The sequence below is a fragment of the Semicossyphus pulcher genome, unplaced genomic scaffold (assembly GCF_022749685.1).
Source record: "Semicossyphus pulcher isolate SPU_LCO1_2020_fin unplaced genomic scaffold, fSemPul1.0.p SCAF_16, whole genome shotgun sequence".
Lineage (NCBI taxonomy): Eukaryota > Metazoa > Chordata > Actinopteri > Labriformes > Labridae > Semicossyphus > Semicossyphus pulcher.
In genome coordinates, this window is record NW_027211670.1 from 2741239 (window position 1) to 2759844 (window position 18606).

Here is an 18606-nt window from a genome sequence, read left to right on the forward strand (position 1 = left end):
TCTGGCTCTGCTCGAGGTTTCTGCCTGTTAAAGGAAGTTTTCTCAGTCTCTCATGGTGATTCATGTTGGCCTCTCTCTGAATAACAAAGAGTACGCTCTTGACCTGCTCTGTTTGTGAAGTGTCTGAGATCACTTTGGGTAGGATTTGGCGCTATACAAATACAATTTGAGTGATTGATTGATTTGAAATCTGACTTTCGAAAGTGGTAAAATGGTTTGGAGATTTGGAGCAGCACACGTCAGTCCAGCATGAAAAGGTTGAGATCCATTGAGCCCACACGACTCCAGGCCCGTATATGAGCTCTGTTAGCAAAGGTTTAGGAAGGGTTTAATTCTTCATGACTGACAGTCTGTATAAAGAACTAAAAACAAGTCTCTTTACGCTGAAGGTAAAATACAGAATACATGTAAAACAGTGTGTTTCACTTTATACGGCAACACTTTGGATCACTGTGTTTTGTAGCGGTTTGCTAACGTGAGGTGTATTTCAGAAACAGATAAATGATTTAAAAACTACTTGAGTGTCAAAGTTGATGGTTCATAGCGGGTTAAATACACAAAGTGGTGTCCCACAGGGCTCCATTCTGGGTCCTTTTTTATTTATAACTAATGTTATGATTTTGACACTTTTATGTTTACTTCTGCTTCGTCCTGAGCTATCGAGATTATGAAACTACAAGCTGCTGTTCTGCAGAGGGATCTTCGTAAATCATGCTAAATGCTACAAAACAATTCTCTTCGCTTCTCCAGATAGTTGCCGTGGATACGGGATAGTGGGCGGTCATTAATGTGGCCCAGGACACATGGTCATACACACTGCCAGGAGAATGTGGATAAATGTGTACCAGACCAAAAGCAGCCTGAGTGATCGGATCTCAATGTGTCCCCAATCCTTCCTGTGTGTGGTTCACACCTGTACTTCAGGCTATCCAGGTGTGATCCCATCACAAAAACCACATGTTGATACCAGGTGTGCCCGGGCTCAGAGAGGACAGCTGTCTATCTGTGATTGAATTTAAATACCCAAAGACTCAGACATGTCTTTAAACATTCTGCTTTGGAAACAAACTGTTGGTGTCATCGTGTGACCGTCACGATATTCTATACGTGAATCTGAACGTGTTGGACTCTGTGTCCCATGCTGCTTTGTGTTCAGGTCGGTTCACGTCACTTGAATGAAAAAGATTGTTTCACTAAATTGATGAACTGAAGGCAAAAAAAAAGAACATTTTTTTATAATGCATGGACCACAATGTTTTCATGTTCAGACTCGATACTCCACCATAAATTCACATTTTGTCCTCTGGTGACGAGACGAGCTCGCAGGCCTGCGGGGAAAAAGACACAAAGTCCAACAAGAATTCTCTTTTTATTGACTTAATCTGAGCTTACAGGAAGACAGTTGTATTGCAAAGACAGAACCGGATACGAGTTCTAGTGCTGTGGTCATCTACTCACTAAAACTCCAGCAGAATGATGAGGAACATGTGAGCGGACAGAGAGACACCGAGCTGTATTACAACACGTCACGTCAGAGCGGGGTGGGGGGGTGGGGCAGCTTCTGAGTCACAACCTTTGGTGTCTGTTACCTGATGCTCTGCTCACACTGCTCACTTTTCAACGTACATAAGATGAGCTGTGATCTCCACTACAAGCAGGGAACCACAAACCTGTCGTGCAGGTGTGCCGTGTGGTCTCTCCTCTGATTAACAAATGCTCTGTAAGTAATAAGTTCGAATAGTTCCTGTTCATGTAACTTTAATTTACATTACAGAGTTCAGTGAGCTCAGGGTCGAGGACGTGACCTCATGTTGGGATATAAAACCTTTTGAAAATATCTCATCGATCTGTAGGACGACGCTCAATTCAGGAGCTTCTGGGTCAAATGATCAGATGAGACTTCGTGTTGAATTATTATTGACTTTCCTCGGCACTCATTCGTTCCAGTCAGTTTGCTGTAACTTGGTCAGAATGAAAGTTTAAACAAAACCTGCAGAGTGTTTTACTATGAAGATGTCTGTGTTGTATTTTATCATCAAAGAAAATGCCTTTTCTTAAGTTAGAGCCATAACTACCCGTCTGCTACATTTACACATTTGACTTGTAATTAAACGGAGGGTTTAATAAAGTGAAGATCATGTGTCGAAGGGTTAAGAGACCATGATGAGGTAATGAATCTCCTCTTCATGCATCATGTGAAAGCTTGCAGCTGGCTGCAGAGGACAGCGTGTCCACAGAGCGAGTGAGGAGCGTCCTTTGTTCTGAGTCAGAAGCTGCTGATGAGGTCAGAGATTGTCACAAGATGTAGTTGTTACCATCGTCGCTGGCTGGTCCTGGAGCAGCTGTGTGAACATGATCACTTTCTGTAAGAGCTGAGCTGATCGTCAGTCAGTGTGTCTGACTGTCTCGGCATAAAGGAACATGTGGTGTGCAGCTACGTCTACAGAGACTACAGCTTGTGACAGGAGAGACGGGTTCACAACAGAGCTTCAGCACACACAAGTTCATGCAGATTTATGTCACTAAACGCTCATTCCTGCGCAGGATCCAAAGCTTTTTTTCTTCAAATTATTCAGGAAATATTCATGAGTCAAAGAAAGGAACAGATTACTTTTAGCTGTTAATTTAAAAAAAACATCTAGGCCACACTACTTCACTAAAAGTGGCAGTTTAGAAGCAAAAACCTCTAAAGTACATAATTTAAGTCCCTACTTTCACTCTGTGTCCTCATGCTTTGCTTTTTTCTGCTCCTGAATGTGGTCAAATGTACACAACGTTAATAGCAATACAAATACAATACACTGAATAGAAACTAATTCATCACTATATTCACACGGCGGCCATTTTCCTCTGATGTCATGACGTCAGGATATCCTCTTGTCCTGCTGTGTTCAGGATCGTAACGCATGTTGGAGACACCGGACAGAGACGATCAGGCCGTTTTTCAAGGTAAACAACACCTGTAAAACCTGTTAGCTTCTGTTTGACAACAGCTAATGTTAGCATTCACAACCTCCAAGCTAACATTACCGTGTGACAGCTGCAACATACGCAGGATATGCATTAACTGGGAAATTCAACGATTCCCTGATCACTTCACAGCTAACGTTAGCATCCAGCCACTCCTAGCTTACCTTACCGTAAGCAAGAAACTTATCTCACCCTGTTACACAATCAAAGGGTGACATTAGCTAGAGAGTAGTTAAATGCTAACGTTAGCGCTTGTCTAACAGTAGCTAATGAGGTACACTATCAAAGCCTTTAATCTTCCACGTCCTGCATGAGGTCAGAAGAAAATGGCCGCCGTGTGAAGGCAGTGAGTGTTCAGAGTTTTAGCCCTAGGATGTCTCAGGAGATCATGACAGCGATATTCACTCTGGGACAAAATGCAAGAAATTGTGCTACGGCAAAAAATCCACATCACGACATGTTACATTTCTTTTTATCCTTTTTTAACACGTTTTTTTTTTGTGTGAAGCCGGTTCAGTGTTTTGTCAGTTTGAGCTACTCGTCATGCAGTTTATAAAAGTGACGTTTTAACATTTTCTCTGATTTTTTTTAGATTGAATTGAAAATGCTAAGAACCATTTTTTCTTTTATGCTAAAATTTCAAAGTCAACAGAAGCGATTCAAACCGAACGTTCGCAAAAAGCTTCAAAGAAAACAGAATCTGGTGTAGAAAAAAGTCTTTGTGAAGTAGATGTGTTTGACATGGGGAACAGAGACATCATCAGAAGCTTTCTCTCCGTCTGGTCTGACGCCATCGACATCAAGCTGAAAATATCCACCTGAAAACCAGCCGTCAAACCTCCTCTCGATATGTACACCAGACAACGTCTGGAACAGTGACAACGTGAAGTCGAACTGAAAACAAAGAAAGCTGCTTTACAAAAACAATAGAAAAAATAGAGTGTCGTCTTTTAGATTCAAATAAATAAAAAAATTCTCAAAAGAAAAGAAGTCCACTTCCTGTGGATTCATACGAGCAGAAACCCACACGAACACGCTCACACGTTCACATTTTGTTACACATGAAACATTTAAAACCACCGCTCGCACGTTTTTATCTTACAGGTTATTCCTCAAACGCTTTTAGTCTTTTAGTCTAAAACACGACTCCTCTGTCGCCGGGCTGCGTTCACAAACGGCCGCTCCGTCCTGAAGAGATCACACCGCACGACAACACTTCTGTGTCTCCGTCTGCTTTTTTTGCTGGAAGTATTGCTTTAAGAAATACATTTTGGTCTTCTTTCTGGATGGTTTTAGTGACAGAATCTCGAGTGGAAGCAATTTTTCTTTTTTCTTTTGGGTTTCACGAACGTCATGAATCGTAATCAAGGTGTAGATGAGACTTCTCACGAGCCACGATCAGAGGAATGTTTGTTCTACTTATCCTGTCAAAGTCTTCCATGTGTGCTCTTCCCGTCCAAACTACTCAGTGTCTGTTTCTTTTCCACGCATGCACATCTAAGCAGCTGAAGAGAGGTATAAAAGTGTGTACGGGTGAGTCTGTGACAACGCTATCATTCTGACGCGCTCAGACGCAGATCTCGATGGGCGTGGCCACCAGCATGCGGCCGCCCGGCGAGCCGCTCTCTCTCGGCATTCGATCGTAGCTGTTGGTGGACGACACGGAGCTGTTGGTGGAGACGGACACAAAATGGTGGCCGCCACCGGGTTCCATCATCCCGCCTTTAGCCCCGCCTCCATTCCCTCGCTCCACCCCCACTGGAGACATGGGGGAGAGAGGGGAGAGGGGTGAGAGTGGGGAGAGAGGAGATAAAGTCTGCTGCTTCATCCTCTCAACCAGGAGCTCCTCGTCTTCCTCACCGGATGAAGATGACGAAATAGTACCGTCCACCTCACCTCGTACCCCTCCGCCTCCTCCACCCCCTCCTCCACCACCAACCCTCTCCCCACCTCCTCCGCTGTTGCTGTTGGTGTTGCTGTTGCTGTGGTTGTTGCTGTTGCCGTGGTTGTTGTTGTTCTCAGCGTCGAGCATCCAGGAGTGGCTGAAGTATCCGAACACCTCTTTGACGGAGCATCGGCGGTCCTGCTCCACAGACAGCAGCCGGCGGAACATGCGCAGCGCCTGCTCGGTGAAGCGCCTCCACTGGGACGGCACCGTGTTGGTCCTCCTCCTCTGCCAGCGGATGAACTCCTGGTAGAAGGAGTCGGACGGCAGAGCTTTCTCCCAGGGGAAGTTTCCCGTCAGCATGCAGAAGAGCAGCACGCCGAAGGCCCAGACGTCAGTGCTGTAGTCCACGCAGAAGCCTTCGTGGCGAGACACATCGCAGAGCTCAGGGGCCGTGTAGGGGATGGTGCCGCTCACCTGGAGGGGGAGCCCAACAGGTGAACACCAGGTGCAAACAGGAGAGAATCAGAGATAACAGACAGACAGAAGGGTTACTCACTCTTTTGACGGGTGAGCCGGCTCGTCGGGTCATGCCGAAGTCGGACAGCTTGACCTTGCGGCACTCTCGATCGAAGATGAGGATGTTTTCAGGCTTGATGTCTCTGTGGACCAGCTTCTTACAGTGCAGGTAGTCCAGAGCGATGGCTACCTGGTGCACGCAGCGCTTTGCCACCACCTCAGGAAGACCCACCTGAAGGAACAGACGGGGGACATTAGACTTTTATGCCAATGAGGTGAAATACTTTTGGTACTTTTATTGTGAATACCAAGTCTTTTCAGAAATGAGGCAGATCAACAAATGTCAAAATAAAGTCAACCCTTGGACATGTCTCTTTCTCATTGGTCTAATTTAACTGTGTTCTAACTTCAGAAGGACTTGAAGAGATGCATGTTTTTGTCCTTGAGCGAAAAGATCCAAAGAAGCAGAATAGAAGATGAGATGGAGCACCTGTGGAGGAATGATGTCGAAGAGGTCTCCTGCCAGAGCGTATTCCTGAGCGAACACGTAGTACTCGTCTGTCTCGAAGGCGATGCCGAACATGTTGATGATGAACGGGCAGGGCGACAGGTAGAGGGAGATGCTGTACTCCCGCAGGAACGACTTCAGCTTGGTCGTCTTCTTCTTCAGGAACTTCAGTGCCATTTTTGTACCTTCAGGGTCAAAACAAGAGAAATAGACTTTATTTGTTTCTTTCTTATACTCAAAGCAGCATGTTTGTCTGGGCATGTTCCTGCATTCGGTGTGTTTTTGTGTCCCCTCACCTCGGATCTTGTGGATGACCAAGTCCACCTTGCCGTAGGTGCCCTTCCCCAGCTCCCGGATCACCTCGTAGTACTTGTTGACCTCCAGCTGCTCCAGGTTCTGGGCTGCGATCAGCTGCAGCTCGTCCAGGATGTCCATGTTGGCTCGAGACACCAGCGGAGAGGAACTCATTGTGGGGACGGCTTTAGGGGACGGACCAGGGGAAGAAACTGGGGTGCGAACTCTGAGGATGGGCGAGAGCAGCTAACACCTGGTGAGGCTGTGCAGAAACAAGAGAGGAAACATCTTCGGTGTAAAAATGCACTTTTATTCTTGTTCTCGTGTCCCAGCTTCTCAAGGAACAACAAGGTTCTGTCTACTCGATGCTGTCAGAGTTTAACTGTGATCTAGAAACCTGCAAGAAGAACATGAGTCACATGAACAAAAGAAAATCTGTTTTATCATGTTTGTGCTTGAGAAACAATGACACCACATACAGACAGGCAGCATTATTGACTATAAAAAGATGGCCGACATCACAGCTCAACCCCTCTCTATCGCCCCCTGCTGACTGGCTGCAGTATAGCTCATAAAGCCCGCCTCCTCCATGTTAACAGATGGGACATGAGTCAAACTATAAAATCCAAATACACGTCAAATACATTTTCTCAAACATGGTTTCTGTTTCTATTTAGTTCTTATCATGCTGATTTATGTCACAGTGTTCATTTTTCTGACAACTTTACTTTTAATTAGTTATTTGATGCTATAAAAAGGGGGGTGTGGCCTCATGATTGACAGCTCTGTGGACAAATGGGGCTCCTGCCACGTTCTGATCCCGAGTAGCAGAGTAGAGGAGGAACGGCGAGAGGAGATGTAACTAACACTAACACTACAGTCAGTGAACTTTCCATAAGCGTGAATATCTGCTTCAGACCGACACAAGAAGCTGTTCTGCTGCAGACTGAGCCCACCTGAGGGCTCCAACACGCCAAGGACACCTGAGGGCTCCAACACGCCAAGGACACCTGAGAGCTCCAACACGCCAAGGACACCTGAGGGCTCCAACACGCCAAGGACACCTGAGGGCTCCAACACGCCAAGGACACCTGAGGGCTCCAACACGCCATGACACAAGGTAAAGGTGTGTGTCGGGTAGAGGAAGGGGCGGGACATCGATATTGCTGATACTACCGCACACACTCTGGATACACTTTAGTACAATGAGAGGAGGTGGAGACGTGTCGGGCATCTTTATTTTCTTCAATGAAAGTAAACTGTAAGCTGTGATTCCACAGGAACAAGAAAACCTTCAATGGAACTCTGTATGTTTGCACCGCAGAGACCAGGCTTTTATTATTTTACCCCCTAAAGACAGACACGTTCAAACACCACTGGTTCCTTCCTGATCGGTCAGTAGGCCGACAGCAGGATCAATACGAGAACCACAGAAGAACACATACTGTATCTGTAAGCATTTGCAAAAGTTGAACAAATACAAACAGACAAAGAGAGCTGAAAACATCATCAGTTAATGTAGGGATAAATAACACAGAGGTACTTTAAAGGTTCCTGGTCCCTGAGGAACCTTCCTGCAGTAGAAACATGGCTGATATGTTCAGAGCGTCACAGCAACATCTCAACCTCCTGCTTCTGCTTGAAACATGTCGTCTGTGAAGGTGCCGACATATTGATCACACAGATCAGACATGTTCTGATATAACAGGAGTGTGTGTGTGTGTGTGTGTGTGTATGTGTATTTGCAGCTCACAGTCTGCTCTGATCTGCAGCGTGATCGTCTCTGAAAATGCTAATTATCTGCAGTGAAGGCGCAAGCAATTCTAAATGCTACTAGCCGAGGGGGATGTCAGGGCTGTGAGCTGAGTCACACACACACACACACACACACACACAAACAGCCAATAACAGTCCTTTCGAGCAAATCCTTTCCCTGCTGCAGTGTGATTATTCTTAGTGATTTTTTCTTCCTGAGCAGCAAGACCTGCCAAGTCCTGACCCGTGCGCTATAGATCCAGGAACACGTGGAAGAAATATCGGCACTAAACACACACACACACGCACACACACACGCACACACACACACACACACACACACACACACACACACACACACACACACACACACACACACACACACACTCATTACATAACCCGAGGAGCTGGAAAGCAGCCTCTCTCCATCCCTGAGCACACACTCGTGAATCTGCTTCCTGACGCTCTTTGCAGGAAACGCAGCAACATTTGGACAGCGGCCATATTTACAGCAACGTCTTCATCATCAGCACACACAGAGACACACACATACACACATACACATACACAGAGACACACAGAGACACACACATACACACACATATACACACATACACACACATACACACATACACACAGACACATCTTAGATCAATCTGATTGTTCCTCAGATCCTTAAATCTGTTTCTGTCACCTGCTATGAGACAGAACAACACACACATTAAGGCTGCGTTAGAACCTTTTCATCCCCTCTGCAGGCCTTTGTGTTCCTCTGTGTGTGTGTGTGTGTGTGTGTGTGTGTGTGAAGCAGACAGGAAGTTGACACCAGCAGGTGAGGAGGGTGAGTCAGTTTGGGTGACAAATGGCAGCGCAGAGAGGATGTACTGTATCTCTCTCTGCCTTAAATAAAAGCCCTTGGACACGTGCAATACACACACACACACGCACGCATGCAAGCACACACGCGCACACACACACAGGAGGGAGGCAGAGAGCTGTAAACAGAGACGGCCATTTGTTTATGTCTAGGGTGAGAAGTGTTCACTGTAGCACTGCAGGATTCATGCTGCACAGTGTGTGTGTGTGTGTGTGTTGGTTCTGCAGAGTGATAAACATAAAAATGCATCTATATGTGCAGCACTTTATCACTGAGGCCACACTGCGTATATCTTATCCTGTTCAGGGTTGTTGGGGACGGAGGCGGGGTTACACCTGGACAGGTCACCTGTCAATCACAGGGCTGACACACAGAGACAGACAACCTTTCATGCTCACACTCACACCTACGGTCACCAGTGAACCTAACGAGCATGTGTTTGGACTGTGGGAGGAAGCCGGAGAACCCGGAGGGAACCCACGCATGCACGGGGGGAACATGCAGACTCCACACAGAAAGGCCCACTACGTCTGAACAGGGACTCGAACCAGGAACCTTCTAACTGTGAGGGGCAGAGAAAATGGTTCTGTGATGACATTTGATGTTATTGATCTAAAAAGCAAAGACCAGACGTTTGAAACAAAAAGTTTTTGTGTGTCACTGCTGCAGGTGTTCACATGTGTGTTGTATCGTGGTGTCCTGTGATCACAGGTGGGATGAGCCAGATAGAGTCTGCTGTGACCCCGTGCACACAGAGAACAACCTTTCACATGCTTCATGACAAACTGAGTGTGTTTGCTTTGGTCACAGCTCAGATCCGTGCTCTCATGTCTGCAGCGTGTTCGGGTGCACACACAGGCTCATCTGTGGAGCTGTGAATCCAGGAGTCACACTTTGACTTGAAGGAGTTTCTGCACAGTGGCTGCTGAAGACGAGCGCCTCCTGAGAAGTGTTTGTCAGGTGTGGACACGGGTCAGCCGCTCCTGCAGACCTCACTGCTGCTGCTGTGCTCATGTTTTAAGACGACAGCAGCAGGAACGATACAGATTCTTAATGATGATGAGTTTAACTACATTCAGCTGACGTTTGTGTATGTGAGTCTAACCAACTCTGCTTATTAGACAGGATTAAAAACAGAGAGACACGCTGCACACAAACAGACTCACGTACATTCAGCGCACTTTGAGCCTCATCATCCTGAGTGGACTCTGTCAGCATGCTTCTTTAGTAGCTGCTCGGTTGCTCACAGAGCAGCAGCATGTCGGGCCGTGATCGAACTCTCTCTATAGGGCAGCTCATGCCTATGGGAAACGTTGGACATGTGTACATGATGTAGATCAGCCTGTCAGACGCAGCGGAAACAACTACAGCTAGTGAGTGTGCAGCTTCTGTCTGCACAAGCAGCAAACGCCCACCTCTGACTGAGGCGTTATTGGAGCTGCAGGTGAGGAAGGTGGAAGGCGAGCTAACGTTAGCAGCAGCTCGCCTGGATGTGTCCACAGACGAGCATCAGAGCGACACTGACTTTAAACTGTTTGTTCTTTTTTCATTCATAAACGTTCCTCAGAAAGTTTCAGTGAACAAAGCTGTTTAAATGTGAGAGTGGAGCTGCTGCTAACGTTAGCTAACCAGCTGGTTAAAGTCCTTCATCCTCCTCTGCAAAGGTCTGACCAGAGTTCACACTGAGACAAAGTAGCTGCTTGTTAATGTTGTAAAGACAATAATCAATAATATAATCAATAATGTGAGAGACTGAACGTGGTTGTTTCAGGTGAGACAGAGCAAGCGTGTGTGTGTGTGTGTGTGTGTGTGTGTGTTAAGCATGAACAGACTGCATGAGTCACCAGGTCGGGATAAATGTGTGTGTGCTGCGTCACACACGCTCACTGATAACAACAGATGTAAGTCACCAGCTGCGTGTCGCACAGAGACACCTGCAGAGCCTGTGATTGGACAGAATCCTACAGGGACGAAACCTGATTGGACAGAAGTAATGGGACGTACACCTCGTCCTAACATTCAGCCTGCAGGTTATCAGGTGTGACCTACAGGTGTGACCTACAGCTGCAACATCTGTCTGTTCATTCAGAGGATTGATGGTGTCTGTGAGTGATCACTGTACAGAACCATATTACCCATAATCCCTGCAGCCTCTGGTCAGCACATGGAGCCATGATGGAGCTCTGGGTGATCTTTGGGTACCTGAGGCTGCAGCACAGTCACCTGCAGATCTTAACCTTTAACCTTTAACCTGAATAAAGGTTGTGAACAGGTGTGTTAACAACCATCAAACCTGGTCTCATCTTAAATAACCTGCGCTCTGTTCTCTGTGTCTTAGTGGTGTTTGTCGTTGTGACTGCTCTCTCCGTCTCGTGTGTCCACAGCTAACTCGTCCGTCGTTAGCTCTGGTATACGTCTCAGTGAACGCTTACAGAGTTGTTAGCTTAGCTTTGACGTAAAGGTTGGTAATCACGTGAGAGTCTTTGTAATAAAGAGTGACTCTGAGCACATGCTAACGTTGAACAGCAGCTATCATGCAGACACATGTTAAATATATGAATATGAGTTTGGAGATTCTGCTGTAAATCAGTGCAGCAGGGTCCCAGCAGGGTCACAGCAGGGTCACAGCAGGGTCACAGCAGGGTCACAGTACAGTGTTTATAACCTCTATTGATCAGCAGATGATGTATGAAATCAGCACCAACATCTTCTGATCAAATGTGTTCACATCCTTAGCTGTTGTTACTCTGCAGGTGTTCTGAGCTCAGTTACAAATGTGAGGTGCTGGTGTTCTACCACAGGAAGTCTATTTGATGCACCGTCCGTCCATCCATCCATCCATCCATCCATCCATCCATCATCCATCCATCACCCATCCATCCATCACCAATCCATCCATCCATCCATCACCCATCCATCCATCCATCCATCATCCATCCATCCATCATCCATCCATCCATCCATTCATCCATCATCCATCCATCCATCCATTCATCCATCATCCATCCATCCATCCATCCATCCATCATCCATCCATCCATCCATCCATCCATCCATCCTTCCATCCATCCATCCATCCATCCATCATCCATCCATCCAACATCCATCCATCCATCCATCACCCATCCATCCATCCAACATCCATCCATCCATCCATCATCCATCCATCCATCCATCACCCATCCATCCATCCAACATCCATCCATCCATCCATCCATCATCCATCCATCCATCCAACATCCATCATTCCATCATTCCATCATTCCATCCATCCATCCATCCATCCAACATCCATCCATCCATCCAACATCCATCCATCCATCCATTCATCCATCATCCATCCATTCATCCATCATCCATCCATCCATCCATTCATCCATCATCCATCCATCCATCCATCCATCCATCATCCATCCATCCATCCATCCATCCATCCATCCATCCATCCTTCCATCCATCCATCCATCCATCCATCATCCATCCATCCAACATCCATCCATCCATCCATCACCCATCCATCCATCCAACATCCATCCATCCATCCATCCATCATCCATCCATCCATCATCCATCCATCCATCCATCACCCATCCATCCATCCAACATCCATCCATCCATCCATCCATCATCCATCCATCCATCCAACATCCATCATTCCATCATTCCATCCATCCATCCATCCATCCAACATCCATCCATCCATCACCCACCCATCCATCCATCATCCATCCCCGATGCTGGAGGTTAATATCAGCTGACTGATTGATTGTTGGGCCTCTTCTGATTTATCCCCAAATTCAATCAATACAATAACTAATGATAAACTGATATGTGTAAGGCTAAGTGAGTGTGTTGTGCAAAGACCTGAATGTATGAGTGAGGGTTTGTTTGAGACTTGAAACCAACCGTTTCATAACATCCTGTCCTCCTTAGATCTGCACCTGAACACAACACAGGCTTACAGACGCAGCGTCCTGGAAAATCACACCAAGTGCGTCATTTTCCTTTCAACTGAGCACAAATCCAACCCCAAACCCCCAGGCCCCCTCCTCCTCTCCCCTTGTCCTCCTCCTTCTCCTCATCTCTCCTCTTCCTCCTCCTCCTCCTCCTCCTCCTCCTCACTGTCACTCTGTGCCACCAGCTCCAGCCCTCTGTGGAATCAGAGCAAGGACCGGGGGCTGCAGCCGAATACATCCCAGACTGCTTATGCAACCAGCGGGCATTCAGCGCGCCAAGAAAATGATCACAAACCCACATCCACCCCAGCACCAGCACCAGCACCAGCACCAGCACTTGCTGCAACCACACTGACCTCCACCCTCAGAGCCACGGCGTCTCCATCCTCTGCACATCTCACGACCTCTCAGTCTGCACTAATGTAAGAGCCAAACACACGACCTGCTCCCTGCATTTTCAAACACACACAGGATCTGGGTCTGCTTAAAAACACCGGCATGATCAGAGGACTGCAGCACACACACACACACACACACACACACACACACACACGATCAAAGTGTTTGTGTGTGTGATCATGGGAGAGAAAATAATGAGAGAGAAAACAGAGGGAGAGCGACACAATGACAACGACTGTTCAGTAGCAAAGTGCCAGGAAGTGAGTGTTTGTGTGTGTGTGTGTGTGTGTGTGTGTGTGTGTGTAGAGAGAGTTAAGAGTGTGTCAGTCCTCCCTGCACCAGCAGCATCTACTGACATCAATCCACAGTGTGGCACGTTCCTGACACGTTTACAGCTCCGACTGCAGGTCACAACCAATGACTGTATATATAGATGGACAACGCGTCTCCATCTGCTCCCATTGTACGAAATTGATGCCAAAATAGCCCCTGTGATAGGCGCTGCCATCTTGCGATGGTGACGTCATATGGAGCCAGAGACTGCGCAATAGAGATCGGCGAGTGAAGCGGCCGCAGCCACTTCCGCTAACCCAAACACACACTTAACTTAGCAAAAATACAGCAAGGATCCCGCACGCCGGCGTGTTTAACAGCCGAACAGCTTCTCTGTGTTGGTCTGAGGTTAATGTTCACAGGTATGGAAACTTCAGCGACTGTAGTGATTGTTTTAGTTACGTTTACACTCACGGATCGTCCTCCGCTCCGCTCACCCGGAACTGATCGGCTGCAGGAGCCTAATTTGTCCACAGAGCTGTCAATCATCATTTTGACAGCATCAAATAACTTATTAAAAATAAACTTAAACAGAAAAATGAACACTTGGACATAAATCAGCATGATAATAACTAGCTATAATGACAGAAACCATGTTTGACAAAAATTTATCGGACATGTATTTTGATTTTATAGTTTGACTCATGTCCCATCTGTTAACATGGAGGAGGCGGGCTTTATGAGCTATACTGCAGCCAGTCAGCAGGGGGCGCCCGAAATGTTTTGGCTTCACTTTTAGGAAGCTGTCATGTCGTCCATCTTTTTATACAGTCTGTGGTCACAACAATCACCACTCAGCCCTCCTCCTTCTGCAGCTGACCTCTGACCTCTGACCTGTTTCTAATAAGAAAACCTTAAGAGCCTAAAAGCACATTTACACCTTCTCATTAACAGGCCCACACTCTGTATTTAAAGGTTCACTCTGCACACCTGGAATCACTCTCACTTTATGAAGTTGATTTAAATGTTAAACTACAGTATATAGTATTATTACAGACTGGGTGTCTGTGGCGGCGCCCAGTTAGTGACGCGTTTTCCATCAGCCAGCAGTGGTTGGTCTGCCAGAGAGGGTAGGCGGAGCTAAGCGGCTGCTTTTTTGCTCTCTGCAAGTGTTGCGAGTAAACAGTAATCTACTATGGCTGAACAAACAAAGACAAGATGGATGACTACAGATACAACTTCAGAAAGAAGTGAAAATCCAAAGAAACAGAAACAAACTCGACGCTCAGATGAAGCAAACAGTCTGAAAAGGAAAGCGACCATCAGCCAGGAAAATCAAGAGTTACAACCGGAGCCGACCATGGACGCCACACATGCAACACTGTCTGGATATCTGGGAGGTGTGCGCTCGTGATTACCGATTATCACCAGCGGGAGGCGCTCATGAGCTCAAAAATGTAAATCTTTAACACATAACCATCACATAACTTCATCATGTTGTCATCAGTAAAATATCTGCAGTCCAAATGAATGATGCAGAGCGAGCGCACACAGAGACATGACAATGTGCTGTCATGTTAACACTCATTATAGGAGACTTTAATATTCATGCAGACGTCAAGATCCATATATTATAAAACACAATAAAACATTATGGTGCTCTACTGGCTTCACTGTCAATAAACTCCTCAGATGACTTTGGTTATGGTTTGATGATATAAATAAGAACTGATTGATGACTGATTAATATCTGATTTTCTACTTAATTGCCAATAAAGTGTAAAATATCCTTTTAACCACATGTTGACAGACACATGAGCGGCCTCTGCGCTCACTCTCAGGAGCTGTTCTGTACATGTTGCTCTGCTGCTCTCGTTTAAGAACAGAAGATAATCAGAGACATTGATCTCTGCTCCTCATGTGATCACAAACTGAACAACACACGGTTTCATAAAACGTGCTTCAAGTTAACACAACATCTTTAATAACCCATTAGCTGCAGTTAAACAGCTGCTCGTGCTAGCTTTAGCTAACATTACCACTGTGTAACCCAACAGAGCAGCAATGATAGCTATGAAGAGACTGAATGCTAACATTAGCTTTTGTGTAACGTTAGCATTCAGCTACATCTTTGCTAAAATTCCTGTAGCAAAGAATGTATGGCTTTCCTGTATTAGCAATAATGTTAGCCAGGAAGTGGTTAATGCTAATGGCTAATGGGTTATCAAATGTGTTGTATAAGCTTTGGCCTGATTAGTATCCATTCACGAAACAGAGACAGTGTGTGTGACACACTCTCTATGTGTACACAGTTTATCACGTGGACCGCAGCAGAGCAACATGCTAACACAATCTGAGCTTCTCTGAGCGAAACATCAGGCCAGTGAAGACAAAGGACTTTTGACCAGTGAAGCACCACCTGCACTGGACCATCATTTCTTTATATACATTCATATATTACATGACATATATATGTATATGTCATATAAATATTAAATATTTTCTACCAAAGCTGAACTCTGATGTGACGAGAACAAGCTGTGCTGAAGTTTCCACCGCTGCCAGCGAGACACACCGGAGCGTCTGTGTGACCTACATTGTGACTCATCATCTGGAGTGTTATCTTGGGTGTGTGTGTGAGCGTGTGAGCATGTGTGTGTGTGTGTGTGTGTGTGTGTGTGTGTGTGTGTGTGTGTCTGATGTGTCTGCTTCTACATGCCATCAATGAGCTTAAACCCACTTTGATCAGAAACCCTCCCACAGTGTCTCAGAGCAGAAACAGAAGATTAATAACGTTCCCTCCTACATGACTTCTGCAGAATTTATCTGCAGCGAGTTCAATAATGTGAAAAAGAAAGCAGTGATATCAGTGCACTTTGGCCCGGTGAGCCGTGAACGCATCACGTGCACGAGGATGTAAACATTTTGCTCTCTTTATTGTCCTGTAGGCGACGTCATGTTGGATCCACCTGCAGTGTGTCCTCAGACTGCACCCACACTCAGGAGGATCACTGTCACACAATACACACACACACACACACACACACAGACACACACACACACACACACACACTGCTGCAGATACCCGGCGCCCCCCCCTCCTCCAATGACGGGGGTGAGGAGGAGCGGATGTGATCAATAACATAAATTCTAATGATCTGTAATATTGTGATCAATCTAAGATGCTAACAAGCAGCATTTGTGCTGTTTGCTGGAAATTAATAGGATAACACACACATGCGCGCGGACACACACACACACACACACACACACACACACACACACACACACACACACACACACACACACACATTGTTTCCAGTGTGTGTCGCTGCACAGAACGGGCCTGATGAATAAAACTGAGCACAATAACACACAGTGTAACACCTCCTGTTATTAATTCTCTGCTGTGTGATTGGGTGAGGGAGATGCGGGTGAGTGCAGGTGAGGATACAAGAAGCCGGGTTTTTTCCGGTACTTACCCGTCAGTCGGTTTCCATAGGGGGGCTTTGGATTCCGCCCTGTGAGCCCGGGCTGCACCTGAACACACCGCGGGGTCTGAGCGCATACTAAGGCCAGGAGAGGAGAGGGGAGCGCCGGGTGTCTGAGAGCCGAGAGGAGCCTCCGAGCAGCCGAGAGACGGTGGATATGAAGCCGAGCATCCTGCAGCCTCCTCCGGCTCTGCGTCCTATTGTCTCCGCATCGCTCCGTCCTCTAGGATGGGAGGAGGAGAGGAGGAGGAGAGGAGAGGGGAGGGGAGGCAGCAGAGGAAAGGAGCACCAGTAGTGAGGCAAGGAAGAGAAGGGGGGGGGGGAGAAAAGCCCTCCCCCTCTTCTTCGCTCTGGCCAATTGCAGCGCAGCTCCGCCGGGAGCCGCCGCTGCTCCTGTCTCCGTACAGACTATGCTGCCTTCAGGGTCCGTCGGAACTATCACTTAGTTCATTAAATGCTAAATTATAGACTGGTTATAAGAAGTAGTGAAAGGATGTTTTAAAAATGAGAACATCTTAAAACAGTTGGGCATTTCAGGAGTGTGATTATATAGGAGTCTGTGAGAAAATGGTCCTCCTTCCCTCTTGATTTATAAAATAAGATAAGATGAGATAAGATAAGATAGAACTTTATTAATCCCAAAGGAAATTATAGTGCCAGATAGCTCCAAAAATACAGTACAAAAAATAACTCAAATATAAGTGTAAATATAAAGTGTATGGGTTAATGCAGAAGAGACAGTGCAAGAAGAAAAAACAATATTAATAGTTATTTACAGAAGTAGGCAGGAAGAGATGGTGGCAGTTAAATTCACAGTAGTATTGATAGTTTTTACAAAGTGAGAGCTTCTATTGCACAAGATTATGAGTTATTAAGAAAAAGATTATATTGCTCCTGATGCTGCACATGGGGCTAATAAGTATTTATTCCCTCAGTAAACATGTTCCTAATGAGTTTATGGTCTCAGTCTCTAGTTTCAAGTCTTCTTCAACACAGCATGATGTTCATTTAGTCACTGAAGCTCCCATTTAGAGTCACACAGACCAGGAAGCAGGGGAGGGTTTAGGGCGGGGCTACCTGTGATTGACAAGTCACAACCAATGCGACCTGAGAATGTCTCCTTCAGGGTTCAGTTGTACTTAAAAACACTCTGAGGAGTGTTGTGTTTCTTTTACAAGCAAATATTTGCATCCCAAATAATACCACAGCCAGCAGGAGTTAGGGCTGCAGCTTGCTAACAAAGCTAGCACCAAAAGAGGGTGATGATTTAGCGTTAGCTAACCTCTTGCTGCACTCTGAAACCCTCAGACAACTGAACGGGCAGTATGGAGTTATTGTAACTGTTAGTTATGTAAATATTGTTTTTGATCCAAAATAATCATTTCAAGCTGCTAAACACAAACTAACTGACTGATGGACGCAGCAACAGACCATAAGGATTATGTTGCAGCCTTTACAGCCTGTTTCACATCTACTAGAGACATTCAGACACTGTTTATACCTGCGAGTCATTTAGACCTAAAAATATGTATAATAATAGTAATAATAATGATAATAATAAACATTCCCCTTTATAAACATCGTTTGGTTGAAACTTTGTGTCACATATCCAAAATCACATTTTGATTCTTATATACGAGTGAAGCGCTTTGGGGTTGAAGTTTACAAGCTGCACTTGA

General features: G+C 46.0%; 1 protein-coding gene across 1 annotated transcript; it reads right to left on the bottom strand.

Annotated features, from left to right (window-relative positions):
- Positions 1 to 1361: 1361 nt before the first annotated feature.
- On the bottom strand, positions 1362 to 17111 carry bsk146 (brain specific kinase 146). The gene is made up of 5 exons (XM_069665014.1): positions 16919 to 17111; positions 6179 to 6438; positions 5865 to 6067; positions 5415 to 5606; positions 1362 to 5332 (listed from the first exon to the last, which is right to left on the bottom strand). Exons 2-5 carry the CDS (start codon positions 6348 to 6350, stop codon positions 4538 to 4540), a joined length of 1362 nt encoding a protein of 453 aa, XP_069521115.1. The 5' UTR covers positions 6351 to 6438; positions 16919 to 17111; the 3' UTR covers positions 1362 to 4537.
- Positions 17112 to 18606: the final 1495 nt, after the last annotated feature.

Excerpts from the sequence above, each read along its gene's own strand:
- bsk146 (XM_069665014.1), bottom strand. The coding sequence starts at position 6,350 with ATGAGTTCCTCTCCGCTGGTGTCTCGAGCCAACATGGACATCCTGGAC. Across the intron at positions 6,068-6,178 it reads GGTCATCCACAAGATCCGAG|GTACAAAAATGGCACTGAAG; the intron begins GTGAGGGGACAC and ends TTGACCCTGAAG. Across the intron at positions 5,607-5,864 it reads TCGACATCATTCCTCCACAG|GTGGGTCTTCCTGAGGTGGT; the intron begins GTGCTCCATCTC and ends CTGTTCCTTCAG.